This window comes from Magnolia sinica, chromosome 4 (assembly GCF_029962835.1).
Source record: "Magnolia sinica isolate HGM2019 chromosome 4, MsV1, whole genome shotgun sequence".
Lineage (NCBI taxonomy): Eukaryota > Viridiplantae > Streptophyta > Magnoliopsida > Magnoliales > Magnoliaceae > Magnolia > Magnolia sinica.
In genome coordinates, this window is record NC_080576.1 from 44,451,366 (window position 1) to 44,465,443 (window position 14,078).

At 41.1% G+C, this 14,078-nt stretch overlaps 1 protein-coding gene across 5 annotated transcripts in view; it reads left to right on the forward strand.

Annotated features, from left to right (window-relative positions):
• Positions 1–5,988: 5,988 nt before the first annotated feature.
• The window catches only part of LOC131243068 (superoxide dismutase [Fe] 2, chloroplastic), a 58,928-nt gene continuing 50,838 nt past the window's right edge, over positions 5,989–14,078 (forward strand). Inside the window, exons 1-2 of one of the 5 annotated variants that reach the window (XM_058242147.1) lie at positions 5,989–6,210; positions 6,309–6,497. In XM_058242147.1, the coding sequence (XP_058098130.1) occupies positions 6,375–6,497 (123 nt within the window). In that variant the 5' untranslated portion in view covers positions 5,989–6,210; positions 6,309–6,374. The remainder of the gene's footprint in view (positions 6,211–6,308; positions 6,498–14,078) is intronic. The other 4 variants (XM_058242148.1, XM_058242146.1, XM_058242145.1 and 1 more) reach the window with 4 other exon arrangements.

The following is a 14,078-nucleotide window of genomic DNA, read 5'->3' on the forward strand; positions in this document are numbered from 1 at the left end:
CTATAAGGCTAGCCCGCCATCTGGATGGACGGTTTGGATATAACCCATACATCATACATCAAGAGTGGGGTCCAGTGACCATCTAACAACCTAGGAAATGGCCGGACGGTATATATAAAACACATACGTCATTGGTGGTGCCTACTGGCTGTCCAGCAACTGGACGGCATTAATCAAACAAATACATGATGGGTTCCACCGTCTACGAACCCAAACATCATTGTGAGTCCCACGTGGGGCCCACCATCACGTTTATATATCATCCAATCCGTTGGTAAGGTCGCACAGACCCGCGTACAGAGGAAAAACAAATTTCATCTTGATCCAAAACTTCTATAGCCCATAAAAGGGTTTTAAGGGCAGACGTTCAATCCCATTGTTTCCTCTGATGTGGGCCACCTGAGCCGTGTATACGGCTGATTTTTGGGGTGGGGCCCGTTGCCCTAAGGTCCAATAAGATAGATGGTGTGGATATTCCACATACATCACAGTGGGGCCCATGGCAAGGGACCCGCGGTCCAGCACGTCAGCCCGCTAGCGCAGCGCTGGCGCTGCTTGCATCTTTGACAGTAGCAGCGTCAGCTGCTGCATGGTTATATTTTATTTTTTGAAAAACCTGTTTTCTTAAGGTTTTTTGCATGTGGGGCCTGCATCCTCAAAATCCACCCCAGCCATTGGATTTTATGGCCCAAGACAGACCAAACGAGTCCAATATTTGGGGTATTTTTATGTATAGAAACATCAGGAGGGTATTTCAACGATAAGCATACAGTTTGCTATGCTATGGCCCACCCGGAACTTGGATTGGCCCCATTTTTCGGTTCAACGCCTAAAATGGTATGGGGAAAAGGATGGACGGCGTGGATTGAATGCATACATCAATGTGGTGCCTACATGGACCGCCCTCTCCAAGGCTTGAGAACCAAGCTAATATTTTTGTTTTCCCCAGTTAACGTCCAGACGCTGGATAGTTCTGGGCTTAACAAATGCATGTAAGGTGGGCCCTGCTTAGGTAGGCCACCACATGGCTGGGTGGTGTGGAACAACACATATAAAGTGGGCCCCACCTATAGACGGCTTGGATAAAATACATGCTTTATGGTGGGGTCCATTCAAGTGGGCCACATGGCCACCTCATCACACACAAAAAAAAAGAGAGTGAGAGAGAGAAAGATAGAGGGACATGCGTGATGTAGGGACCTCGGCACTATAGGCCCTCCATTTCAAGCATCCAATCATACATCAAGTGGGTCCCATTGCATGTGGGCCCACCAAATTAAAGATCAACGGTGGAGATCCCTTCTCCACCAAGATGTAAGGTCTAGATGACCCCTTTTTAGACTAGAAAGTAAACATCATGATGGGGTCCATGGAGAATGGCCCCATTAGGGAATGATAATAAAATCAAGGTGGGCCATCAGCCACATCTAGGGTCCCAAGTGAGATCCATACCATCAATTGGTAGGCCTCACTTGGCCCATCATAAAAACATGAAAAATCTAGCCTAATAAATACCCACCGTTCGATCTTCTTGGCCCGTTGGAACACCAATCTCCTTGTGCTTCACTTTGATGGAGGGAGATGAGATTTGAATGGCTAGGATGAAGGTTAAAGGAATGGAAAAATGGGCCACCAAAAATCACTTTCTCTCACATGGAAGAGCTTGGACGTGAGCTCATTTGATTGCTTGGATTTTGTGAAGAGAAGAGAGAGAGAGAGAGAGAGAGAGAGAGAGAGAGAGAGAGAGAGAGAGAGAGATTGAAAGAGAAGTGATTGGAGATGGGTGATGGATGTGAGTGATGGGTGAGGTGATGGATTGGTTGACTTTGGGTTTACTGGACTTCTAGAGAAAGAAAGCATGGGTTGCTTTGTACTTGACATGAGGTGATTGATGGGATTGATTTGACATGTTGTAGAGATTCTCTTGGGATTGCAAATGCGCGGCGTTTCTTCGAAATAAACGCCGGCCCGCATCTTCCTGCCAGGATATTGGATCGGTGCATAAGACGCGGCGTTGGAACCGCGACGACAATGCGGTCGCAATGGTACAAGTCTCGAGTCGAGCTGACTCTGATATACGGGACACAACTCAGGATCACGTGCAACTACTATCTACGCATTGCAGGTCGCCGAAATTCGACCAGAGGACCGCGGAAGCCTACAGAACAGTATGGGTTAGGATACGGGTCTTACAACACTTGTCGGATTGAGTCTATTTTTTCGCGCCACCTGGGTTTCTTGATCTTCGCTCTCCCATGCTTAAATAAGCTCCCTCGATCATGTTGTCGTCGTTTCGTCAAGGCTTCAGCTCTACGATCAACCACCTTACATGTGGTGCTCTTTGAAGTGATAAAGTTGATGGGAGTGGGTTGAATCTCTTACAACTAATGAGAAGTTATTTAACCTAGGGGATTTAACTAGATGAGTCTCTTAGAAGATTTGGACAATGATATACCAAGATTGCTTAAGTCCAATCTCTAGGAAATGGAACGGTCTAAGCACATCTCAATGATGAGGTTGGAATCCTCATTAGAGTTGAAATCTCAAGGAGATTGCTTAGAACTCAAAGGAATAGAGGCATGGGATGAGGGATATGCATATGTAATCACCCTACCTTCTATTGCTCCAAAAATCCATCAAAAAGCCCAAGAACTGAATGCCCTTTTTATAAAGTTTAAGCTCTAATGGTAAGAAAACAGGTAGAAAATGGCTTTGTCAATGTCATCGAAGGGTTCCTTGATGCCATCAAACAATCCGGACTAAATATGGTATTTTCTTGCTTGACTAATCTGGACCATTTATGGATGTCATCGATTGACCTTCGATGTCATCGAACATCAAGTCGTCGATGTCATCGAAGTGGCTTCGATTCTGAGAAAGTTAGTAAAAAATTGAAAACCTTGTTGGACAAATCTGACTCTCATTCGATGTCATCGAGGGGACTTGATGTCATCGAAGGGACCTCAATGCCATCGAGATTTTTAGATGAAAATCTAGTTTGGTTGCTGGACATCTCTGACTCTCGATCGATGTCATCAGCCAGGTATTCGATGTCATCAGCCAGGTATTCGATGTCATCAAAGACTGCTCGATGGCAGCTTGATGCCATCGAACATGGCATAAAATCTGTTGTTTTGGGCTAACTATTACACAACAGATTCGTACCTCTTCTAGCATTATTTATCATGTTTCTCTTAGTCTCCTAAGGCTAAGGGATGGTCAATTTAATATTCTTATTAGGTCAAGATCATCTAGAGGTCAATGAGTTGTTTTGGATCAAGGGTTAGGGTCACCAAGGCACTTCTTGTACCTGTTCTTTCTTCCTTGATGCTCTAACTTGCTTGTGTTTTCAGTCTTCACTTTCCAAAGGCTCAATCGACTATACGACACAATGATTCACGTGATTGACAAACCAGGGTGCAAAATTAAGTGCACTAATATTAATACCAAGCTCAGGCCCAAGAATCGAGCTCTGAGGAGTGACTCATTTGTCGAGATGAACTGTTCAAAGACAGAGCTCAGTGATAGGACTTACCTCCCAAGCTGATCAGACTGACCTCGACGTATGAAGAGGGATATCCGGAGATAATCCACATCATACCAAGAAAGGACTTATCTGAATAGATACTAAATGAAGATCATGTTGACTGAGGTGGGCTCGACAATATTCTAGAAAGTAGATTCCAATTTGAATTCGGACCCTTCAATGTATCTGACAGATCCTATTAAGATAGGTAAGCTCGGAAGCAGTATAATATTGAGGGTCAAATATTGCATACTAGACCCTATTTATTACTTGATTTTATGAACATGATAATGCTTAATGTTATATTTTAATCATGTTTATATTGCAAGGTGATTTTAAGAGCTTGGATTGAAAAAGATGTCAAAAGCATGGATTTAATGCTCAAGAATTACCAAAGTCAAGAATGGATCTAATAAAACTAATAATGAAGAATGCATATACTGAAGATCCAAGAAAACCAAGTCAAGAATAAAGAAAATCAGAATTTTAAAGTGAAATTCAGTGATCCTCGACTAGTCCTGGCTCCGGCTCGACCAGTCCTGCGTACGCTCAACCAGTCTTGGACTCTGCTCGACTAGTCGAGTTGCCTTGACTTGAACTCTAGCAACTAAAATCGCTAAAATCAGGTCATCCTCGACCAGTCAAAGGTGACCCTCGACCAGTCGAGGGTTGTCCTCGACCAGTCATGGGTTACGTAGACAGTACACAAAGTGCGAAAATTTGAAGCGGTTTCTGAAAATTTCCAACTCGGTGCGAACGTTTAAGACCTAAAACTATAAATAGGGGTCCTTAAGGCACCCTTAGGCATCATCTAAGGTTTGAGGAGTAGAACAAAAGCATGGAGAAGCCGTCGCCAAGAGTTTTTCTTTCTTTTCCTTAGTTGTTTTTATGCTTTTATTAAGAGATTCTAGTTCAATCATGTCTATGACTGGCTAAACCTCTTAGCTAGGATTAAGAGGTAAAGTTTGTAGTGTGATGTGATGTGATGTTTCTATTGCTTTGATTCATGTTTATATTAAACTCTCTTTGATTCTAGTTTGATTATAAGGAATACTTTCAGTTTTTAATGGTTTGTTGTGACTCAAATTACAATAAATCTGCGATCGTTTTGAGTATGTTCTTTTCATATATTGAGATTGTGAAGTTAGGAAGTCCTGTTGTTCTCCATCTTCCCTTGGGCATGGTTGGATGATGGAATCATCCCTAACTTTCACAATTCTCCCAGATTGGTTATGAGATTGATAAATGCTGTTGTTTGCCTTGTCTCATGGGCATGGTTTTGTGATGGAATCACTTCCAATTCTTACACCTCTCATCCATTGAGAACTAGGTCAAAGGAAGTTCAAATTTGATTTTATTGAGATATCTTCCAATTGGATAGGATGAGACTCCGATTCCAATCGTTTGAATTGAATAAATCATAGATCTCCTTGATCTCTACAAGTGGATTCTTGGAAACCCTAGTTTCTCACCCTTGAGCTTTTTAAGTTTTTCATTAAATATCTGACAATTACTCTCAAATATTCCATATTTAGGTTTTCATCTTTTTCTAGTTCTTCTTCTAGTTGCTTTCAGAAAACACATGAGATTAGTCCCTATGAATTAGACCTCGGTCTCACCGAGATTATTATTACATCGCAGCCTTATACTTGGGGTTGTGAACATATAAGCATCCTATAAATAACTCTCATGCCTACTGAAGAAGGTTAGCACAAAAATCTTTGATTCAAGTTCTATTTTTCTAATAATCCGACCTACCTAACTTATGCATTGGAGGGTCTCTGGTTAACACCGGTGCCCCTATTGCCCTTTGCATTCCTTGATGCAGGCACTCATACGTTTATATATACAATACCTCTCATCCAGATTCGAGCAATAGCAGAATTAAGGTATGATATACCTGCAACTTCATGTGCCCGAGCAAGAGCCATCACACTTAGCCAGGGTATCAAATCACTCCCCACGCAGGGCAAACCATGTACATCCGCTTCTCCACCAGGTGTGAAATTGGGTTAGCCTGCCCGGCCCAGCCGAGGTAGCCCTGCCGTATAAGGCCAGGGATTGCGCTCCTAAACTTGGGCCGAGGCCAGGCCCGGGCTTGAAAACTAGGTCAAGTGTTTGGGCTGGGTCAAGCATAGGAAAATGCTGAATGGCTGGGTAAGTTAGCCCAGTCCAATCATCAAGTTGGCCACAACTAGAAAACAAAATGCATGATTTAAAGATATTTGTAACCAGGTCTCAATCAATGGACATATGTTTGAAGGCGCTCTTGGCTTTGGAGTCATGTTTCAATGATCAAGAGCATTCACACGGTGGGGCTCATATACTCACCAAAATTCCTAGAATAGACCGTTTCAAACCGTTGATCATTTGTGGCCCTGCCTGGCACTAGTCCTACTCTGACGAGAGCCGAGGCCTTTCTGACCCGATCAGGACCAGGGCCCGGCATCAGGGCTGGGTAATACCAGGTGCAGCCCTAGCCCGCGCATTGCCATCCTCATCTGCTACTCTCAAAAATCACTTCCTTTTACTGTCCACGTGCATTGCACGCGCCATATCTACTATCTGCTGGTTGTAGCTAAAACCCTTTCGAAGCTAAAACCCTTCTCAACTTCCGCATTTCAAAGAAAGAGAAAGAAGAAGAAGAAGAAGAAGAGGAGGATAAGAAGAAAGGAGAAGAAAAGGTCAGAAATGCAACGAAAATCTCATTTCGGTTTCCTCACTCAAATGAAACTAATGCTTTATTTTATTTTTCAATTTTATATTTGGGATTTCTGTGCAGATAATGATGATGATGATGGTGTTATAGAGTAGGAAAGGAACGGAGAAAAAAGGGGTGTTTTGGGTAATGGCTTTTCAGCAGCTGCTGCTGCTGCCTAGTTCCTCCTCTCATCAGAGCCCTCTCCCTCCAAATTCTCTTCTTCTCGCTTCCCATTTCTGCAGGCCATTGAAGATTCCCAACCCCCATCTGGTATATATTTTTATATATTTATATTCCGTACATTTAATCTTCCTGCATTCAGTCTTTGTTTCAGGTGGGCCCACCTGTAGATGAACTGACCCAAGATCAGGCTGGATGATTCATCAGGTGGGCAACCCATGAACTGAAACAATGGACGGTGGTCAACAGTCTACATTCAAGTTATATGTGAAGCCTGCCCGCCTGATGGGGTTTGCTGCTTGAATTTTGGACTGGGCCGTTTATGTGGCATGACTTCACCTTATGCATAGCTTGGATGCCCAACACACGAGCAGGTCTGGCAAATGTGAAGGTTGTGCGTGTAGGGACTTAGAAAAGCTCTGTTGAATGAATTGGGTCACTTATATAAGAAAGCAATTCAACTTTAAGTGCCTTTTTGGATGGTTTTTCCACAAAAATGGGTTTTCCGATTGTCTCACTTGTCGAAAACCAATCCAAATGGTGTTCTGTGAGTGGGCTTTCTAGTGCCTACTTCGACAGCTGGGGGATTGGAAGGGGTTTGTGAACTATGTCCATTGTTTGAATTATCTCTGATATTATCGTTATCTCCTGCTTGGTGATACCAATAACACTGGTAGCGAAACCGATAACACTGATAGTATTAGAAATTCCAAGCATCAACGATGTATCACTAAGTATCGCCAATGTATCGATATCGCCAATACTTTCAATTGTGTAAATTCTAGGTGTCACTTATATTACCAATGTATTGATATCGTCAATTTTTTTGACTGCATAAATTCTAGGTAACACTTGCATCACAAGTGTATCGACGATATTTCAATAATATTGCCAACGTATAGATATCACATAAAGTTTGTTTATTAAAAAAAATTCTAGTTCATTTTTTATGAGCACATCATTGTATGTAGTTTTCAATTTGTCGTTGCTAATATTGATAATATCTCAATATTATTGTTATCACAACATGCGCGATATGAAGACCACAATCTTTCATTTCCTTTCTAGTTGTTGATGATTTTTTGGCAAAATATCATGAGTTGTCGGTAGTATGCAATATTGATGGATGTTTGGATGGAAGGTTGGATGGATGATTGGATGGTTAGATGGGATGGATGAGATGGTTAGACCGTTTCTTACGCGACGCATGCTTTTAAGCTCCAATTAAATGGAAACTTAACGTGTATACATTCTTTTTGCAAACTTTTTATTCTAACCATGCAAATATGTGTATTTTACCATCTCCTGAAGTTTCACTAAAAATTCTACCGTTTTCCTCATGTTTTCCTGCATTTTCGGTTAACAGCGATATTAGCGGCAATATCGATATTGTTTCCTTATCCCCGGCCAACAAAAGTTGTAGCGATATCGATTCTTCGAACACTGACTGCGTCTAAATGCACAACACGGATTAGGGTTTGGTTCAAACCAACATTTATACATCAGATGCCCCATCTGGGGGTACATTTGTGTTAGGAGAAAGATCCTTTCTTGACTACACGCATAATAATATCAAAATCAAAAGAAAACATGAAAAAGAGACAAACCACAACATTGAGATTTACGTGGTTCCCTTTTGGTACGTCCACAGATTCACATCGATCCACTATGCTCAAATGCAAAAACGAAGTAGTAGCTTTCAATATAATGATGACTCTCTCTCTCTCATGACAAAATATATATTACCCCAAACGAACTAAGGTTTACATACAATTCCATGTGAAATTATAAAATTGCCCGCGAAAGTGATTGTTAGATGAGCAGTGCACCTCTAATGATCAGGCTCCACAGATTTTAACAATCTCCCACTTGGAGATTGGTCATATGCAATCTCCCATTGAACATGCTGCATATGTAAAAGCCCATGCTTCCGTAGAGAACTTGATGTAAATCTCCTCCTGGTCTTCAAGCTTGAAGACTAATAGAAACTGAACATGACTTCAGTTTCTCTTTGGTGACCGCCTTAGTCAACATATCCGTGGAGTTCTGATTTGTGTGAATCTTCTCTAAAGTAAATTGTCCATCTTCCAAAAGCAATTCTATTAAATGATATTTAATGTCTATACGCTTGGTTCTTGAATGGAAGGTTGAGTTTTTTGCTTAATGAATTACGCTTTGACTGTCACTGTACAACTTACAATTTTCTTGCTTATTACCCAACTCCTACAAGAGACCCTGTAATCATATCATTTCTTTTCAAGCCTTCGTCACAATAATATACTTTGTTTCTGTCGTGGAGATGGTAACAATCTTCTATAACTGTGAGATTGATGTAGGACAATTAACCACTTGCTCTAAAAGCTCGAATTGTTAGTGCATAGCGAATTAATCCCTTTATCTCATAGCCCAGGCCCCACATCTCATGGGTTAGGACCTCGGCCGAACCCCCTTCGTGGGCCTCAAATCACATGGGTATTGTCTCACATGGGCCGCCCACCCTGAGTGTGTCCCCTATCCCATAGGCTACCCCACTCGAGCTCGGTGTGAAATGCGCATTAATCACCCCCGTTGAGGAGTATCGACCCCGTGGGTCCCGCCCACCCCGAGTGTGCCCCTGCACCTCACATGCGACCCCACTCGAGCCCGGTGTGAAAATGCCTCTACGTTAATCACCCTCGGTGAAGAGTCTCGAACACGAGACCTCCCGCTCTGATACCAATTTGATGCAGGACAATTAAACACTTGCTCTAAAAGCTCGAATTGTTAGAGCATGGTGAATTAATCCCTTTATCTCATAGCCCAAGCCCCACATCTCATGGTTTAGGACCTCGGCCGAACCCCCTTCGTGGGCCCCAAATCTCATAATTTGATGCAGGATAATTAACCACTTGCTCTAAAAGCTCAAACTGTTAGAGTATGGCGAGTTAATCTCTTTATTTCATAGCCCAGGCCCCACATTGCATGGGTTAGGACCTTGGCTGAACCCCCTTCGTGGGCCCCAAATCACATGGGCGGCCCACCTCGAGTGTGTCCTAGTATCCCACTGGCTACCCCACTCAAGCCCGGTGTGAAATGCGCATTAATCACTCCTGGTGATGAGTGACGAACACAAGACCTCCCTCGTGGGCCCCAAATCACATAGCTCACCCACCCCGAGTGTGTCCTTGCATCCCACAGGTTACCCCACTCGAGCCCGGTGTGAAAATGTCCCTGCATTAATCACCCCCGGTAAGGAGTCTCGAACATGAGACCTCCCGCTTTGATACAAATTTGATGCAGGACAATTAACCACTTGCTCTAAAAGTTTGAACTGTTAGAGCAGGGTGAATTAATCTCTCTATCTCATAGCCCAGGCCCCACGTCTCATGGGTTAGGACCTCGACTGAAACCCCTTCGTGGGCCCTAAATCACATGGGTACCGCCTCACATGGGCCGCCCACCTCGAGTGTGTCCTTGCATCCCACAGGCTACCCCACTCGAGCATAGTGGGAAATGTGCATTAATCACCCCCGGTGAACTCCGTCTTCAGATGGGTGTTTTCTATAGTGTATGAGATGAATATGGGATGCCCTTTGGTGTGTTCGAGGAGATTTTGATGTTGCAAGGTTCTCTTATAAAAATCTTCCGAGGGCAGGATTACTCAAAGCATCGTTTAGTTCTCAAATTGGGTGCAAAGGAACAAGCTAATTGACCTTCCAATGGGGGATGCCAACTTCATGTGGTCCAAAGGCCAAGAGAAGCCAGTTTAGTCCAAGGTTGATTGATTCTTAGTCTCAACAACATGGGTAGAGAAGTTCCCTTTAAAGTGTCAATGAGGGCTACAATATCTGGTTTTACTAGATGTGGAGGAGGATTGTGGTCCCATGTCATTCAAGTTTGAATTCACGTGTCTTAAAGTGGGTTGATTTGTGGACTTGGTGAATGAATGGTGGGCATCATTAGAATTGGAAGGATATCCAAGTTTTGTGCTTATTCCTGAAATTGAAACTTCTTAAAAGGAAAATCATGTAGTGTAAAAAGGAGCTGCTCGGCAAAAGGGAGCAAGAGATGGATAGTATCTTCAATGAAATACAAGCACTGGATGCCAAGGAGGAGGGCGTGGTCTTATCAGTAGAGGAAAGAACTAGAAGAGAGATGCTGACATTAGAATACAAAAGTCGCTTAAAGGAGAGATAAAATGGAAGCATCTGTCAAGGGAAAATTGACTTAAGGAGGGGACAACACCAAATTCTTCCATGGACTAGCTAGTGCAAGGGCCAAGAGAATTCACAACATTGTGGTGAATGGTGTTAGGGTGGAGGAAAAAGTTGAAGTATGCAATGCTATTGATGGCTTCTATCACGGTTTGCTCACAAGCAAGGTGTTTTGTATCCGTTACGATACGCCTGTAAAGGCCGATATGTATAGGTAACGGTCATGACCGTTATGCAATACGGGGGTGAAACGGGGCAATTGATTTTTTGGGATATAAAGGCCGTTATGGTGGATATAAAGGCTGTTACGGGGCATAACGACCGTTACCCCCGTAACAGTCGAAAAATGGCCACTTTATTTTATTTAAATCCATTTCTCCCCTTTGTTTGTACTTTTCTCATTCCAAAAACTCTCGTAAATCATTTTACAATAGATTTTAACCACTCTTACTATAGTTTTAAATATTAAAATCATAGATTGAAGTGATTTGGGTGAATAGAAGCTACTATGGCCTTTTTTTTTTTTCAAAAAATTGAAAAAGGAGTCTTCATGCAATTTTTCTTATTTCTAGTTTTAATGCTTGATTGTGATGTGTAAACATTAGATACATATAATCATGTTCACAAATTCACTAGACGGCTCGATACAACACTCTCACCAAAGAGTGGATCGTTACACTACCATAAACATGATCAAAACAAAAAATCAATACATATTTGGAATATTTACATTATTCTTTATGTTCTAAATATTTCTTTAGAATTTTTTGGGCAAAAGAAAATTTCTAACCATTATGGTGGTTGTAACAGTCGTTACGCCCCTGTATCGATAATGGTGGTCACCGTTACGGCCACCGTTACTGATACAGAATACCTTGTTCACAAGTGAAGGATGGGGAGACTGAGATTGGATGATATGGTATTTTAGACTATCTCGGAATAGGTGAATATTCTTAAAAGGCCAGTCACAGAAGATGAGATTAAAGCGGAAATAAATGAGCTAGGGAGCATAGTTTTAAAAATCAGTTTTGTATCGACCGAATACGATACTCTATAGGATACTCTATCGGGCCGTTATGAAAAAAGGTGCTGTATCAGCATCGATATTTCACTGTCGTATCGGTTCAACATATGACTAGAAAAGGCTCTAGTGGGTCTTTTGTGTGTGTTTTCTCTTTGTTTTTTCTGTTTTCTCCTTGTTTTGATTTGTTTGCAAAGAGGAATTGTTTTAAAGGCATGTTCAACCAAATTTAGGTCAAATTTGAAGACTGAAACTTTTTTTTTTTCCATCAAATCAAAGATCGAAGCTCTCGGACTCAGTTTTGCAAAAATAGAAAAAAATGTAAATTTTTTTTTGTTGTTGTTTCGATCTATAATTTGATCGAAACAATTATATAAACCATTTCGATTAGATCATGGATGACTTGATCTTGATTGGGGTTTTTTTCTTTTTTGATTTATGCAGGAATTTTTTGAAAAAATTTGAAATTAGTTTTTTTTTTTTTTTTGGGCTGATTATTGTTATGATGCTTGAGGAGTTATAAGAATATGGATCTATTAATTTTGTAATGCAGGGGCATTTTCACACCGGGCTCGAGCGGGGTAGCCTGTGGGATGCGGGGACAAACTCGGGGTGGGTGACCCATGTGATTTGGGGTCCACGGGGGAGGTCTCGTGTTCGAGACTCCTCACCGAGGGTGATTAATGTGCATTTCACACTGGGCTCAAGTGGGGTAGCCCGTCGGATGCGGGGGCACTCGGGGTGGGCGGCCCATGTGATTTGGGGCCCACGAGCCCACAAGGGGGGTTCGGCCGAGGTCTTAAACCCATGAGATGTGGGGCCTGGGCTATGAGATAAAGGGAATAATTCGCCATACTCTAACAATTCGAGCTTTTAGAGCAAGTGGTTAATTGTCCTGCATCAAATTGGTATCAGAGCGGGAGGTCTTGTGTTTGAGACTCCTCATCGGGGATGATTAATGCAGGGGCATTTTCGCACCAGGCTCGAGTGGTGTAGCCCGTGAGATGCAGGGACATACTTGGGGTGGGTGACCCATGTGATTTGGGGCCCACAGGGGAGGTCTCGTGTTCAAGACTTCTCACTGGGGGTGATTAATGCGCATTTCACATCGGGTTCGAGTGGGGTAGCCCGTGGGATGCGGTGACACACTCGGGGTGGGCAGCCTATGTGATTTGGGGCCCACGAGCCCACGAGGGGGGTTCGGCCGAGGTCCTAAACTCATGAGATGTGAGGCCCGTGCTATGAGATAAAGGGATTAATTTGCTATACTCTAACAGTTCGAGCTTTTAGTGCAAGTGGTTAATTATCCTGCATAATTTTGTCTCAATTTGAGGGTTTTTCTTTTTGATTTACATAGGATTTTTATTTTTTTATTTTTATTTTATTTTTAATATGTTTCTTGTTATGATGCTTGTGGACTATTAGAAGACAATAGATCTAATGATTTCACACATGCATTGATTAAAGAAAAAAGTATTTCTACATTTTTTGGTTAAGTTTTGGGCATTTTCCAAAAATTTTTCAAAAATAATTTTTAGAAAAATTATATGATTATGAATAATAGATCTCGGCTAATATATGTTTGTTTTGAACATAGATCTACATTTACAGTTATGATTAAATTTAAATTATTTTTTTATATTCGAGCCATTTTTATTCATTTTTAGGTATTTTGTTGAATTTTTTCTTCTTCTGCAAAATTTCTTTGGGGGAATGATAGATCTAATGTTATTTAAACATATATATAAGTTCTTTTTACAAAAATTTACATTTTAGAGGCTGCAAATTTATTTTTAACTTATTTTCACCCCTTTTTTTTTTTGGTCAATTTTCAAAAGTTTTTTTTTTTTTTTTTTAATTTTTTTTTTATTGTTTTAAAAAATCAGATTCAATATTACTTTTCTTTATCAAAAAATTCACCTCTTACAATCTTACTCATATATCAAGTTACCAATGCTTGTTATATTTATACTCTTCTCTTAATCTTACAATCCTAATGCCTTATTGTTTTAAATATGTGTGTAGTTTATTAGTTCATTAATCAATATATGATATCAATTTCTAATATATATATCAACAATTGATACAATAAAAAAATTAAAAAAATCAACGCCACACCTTATAATAGGTCAATCCGTCAAGACAACATTCTTACCAAAGAATGATTTGATACACCATTGAATATATGGTCAAAACACAAAAAAGAAAGATAATGATAGATTTTTAGATATCTCATTTTTTCTTATTTTCTAATATTTTCCCTATTTTCTCTTTAAAAGAAATTTTGATTGATATGGGCTGATTTGGCCCCGATACAGATATGCGATGCCGCATCATATAACTTTTCTGCCAGGCCGATACATCCGCCTATATCGGGCTGATTCGGCCCCGATATCGATATGCGATGCCGTATCTTACAATCCTAATTTCTTATTATTTTAAATATGTGTTTAGTTT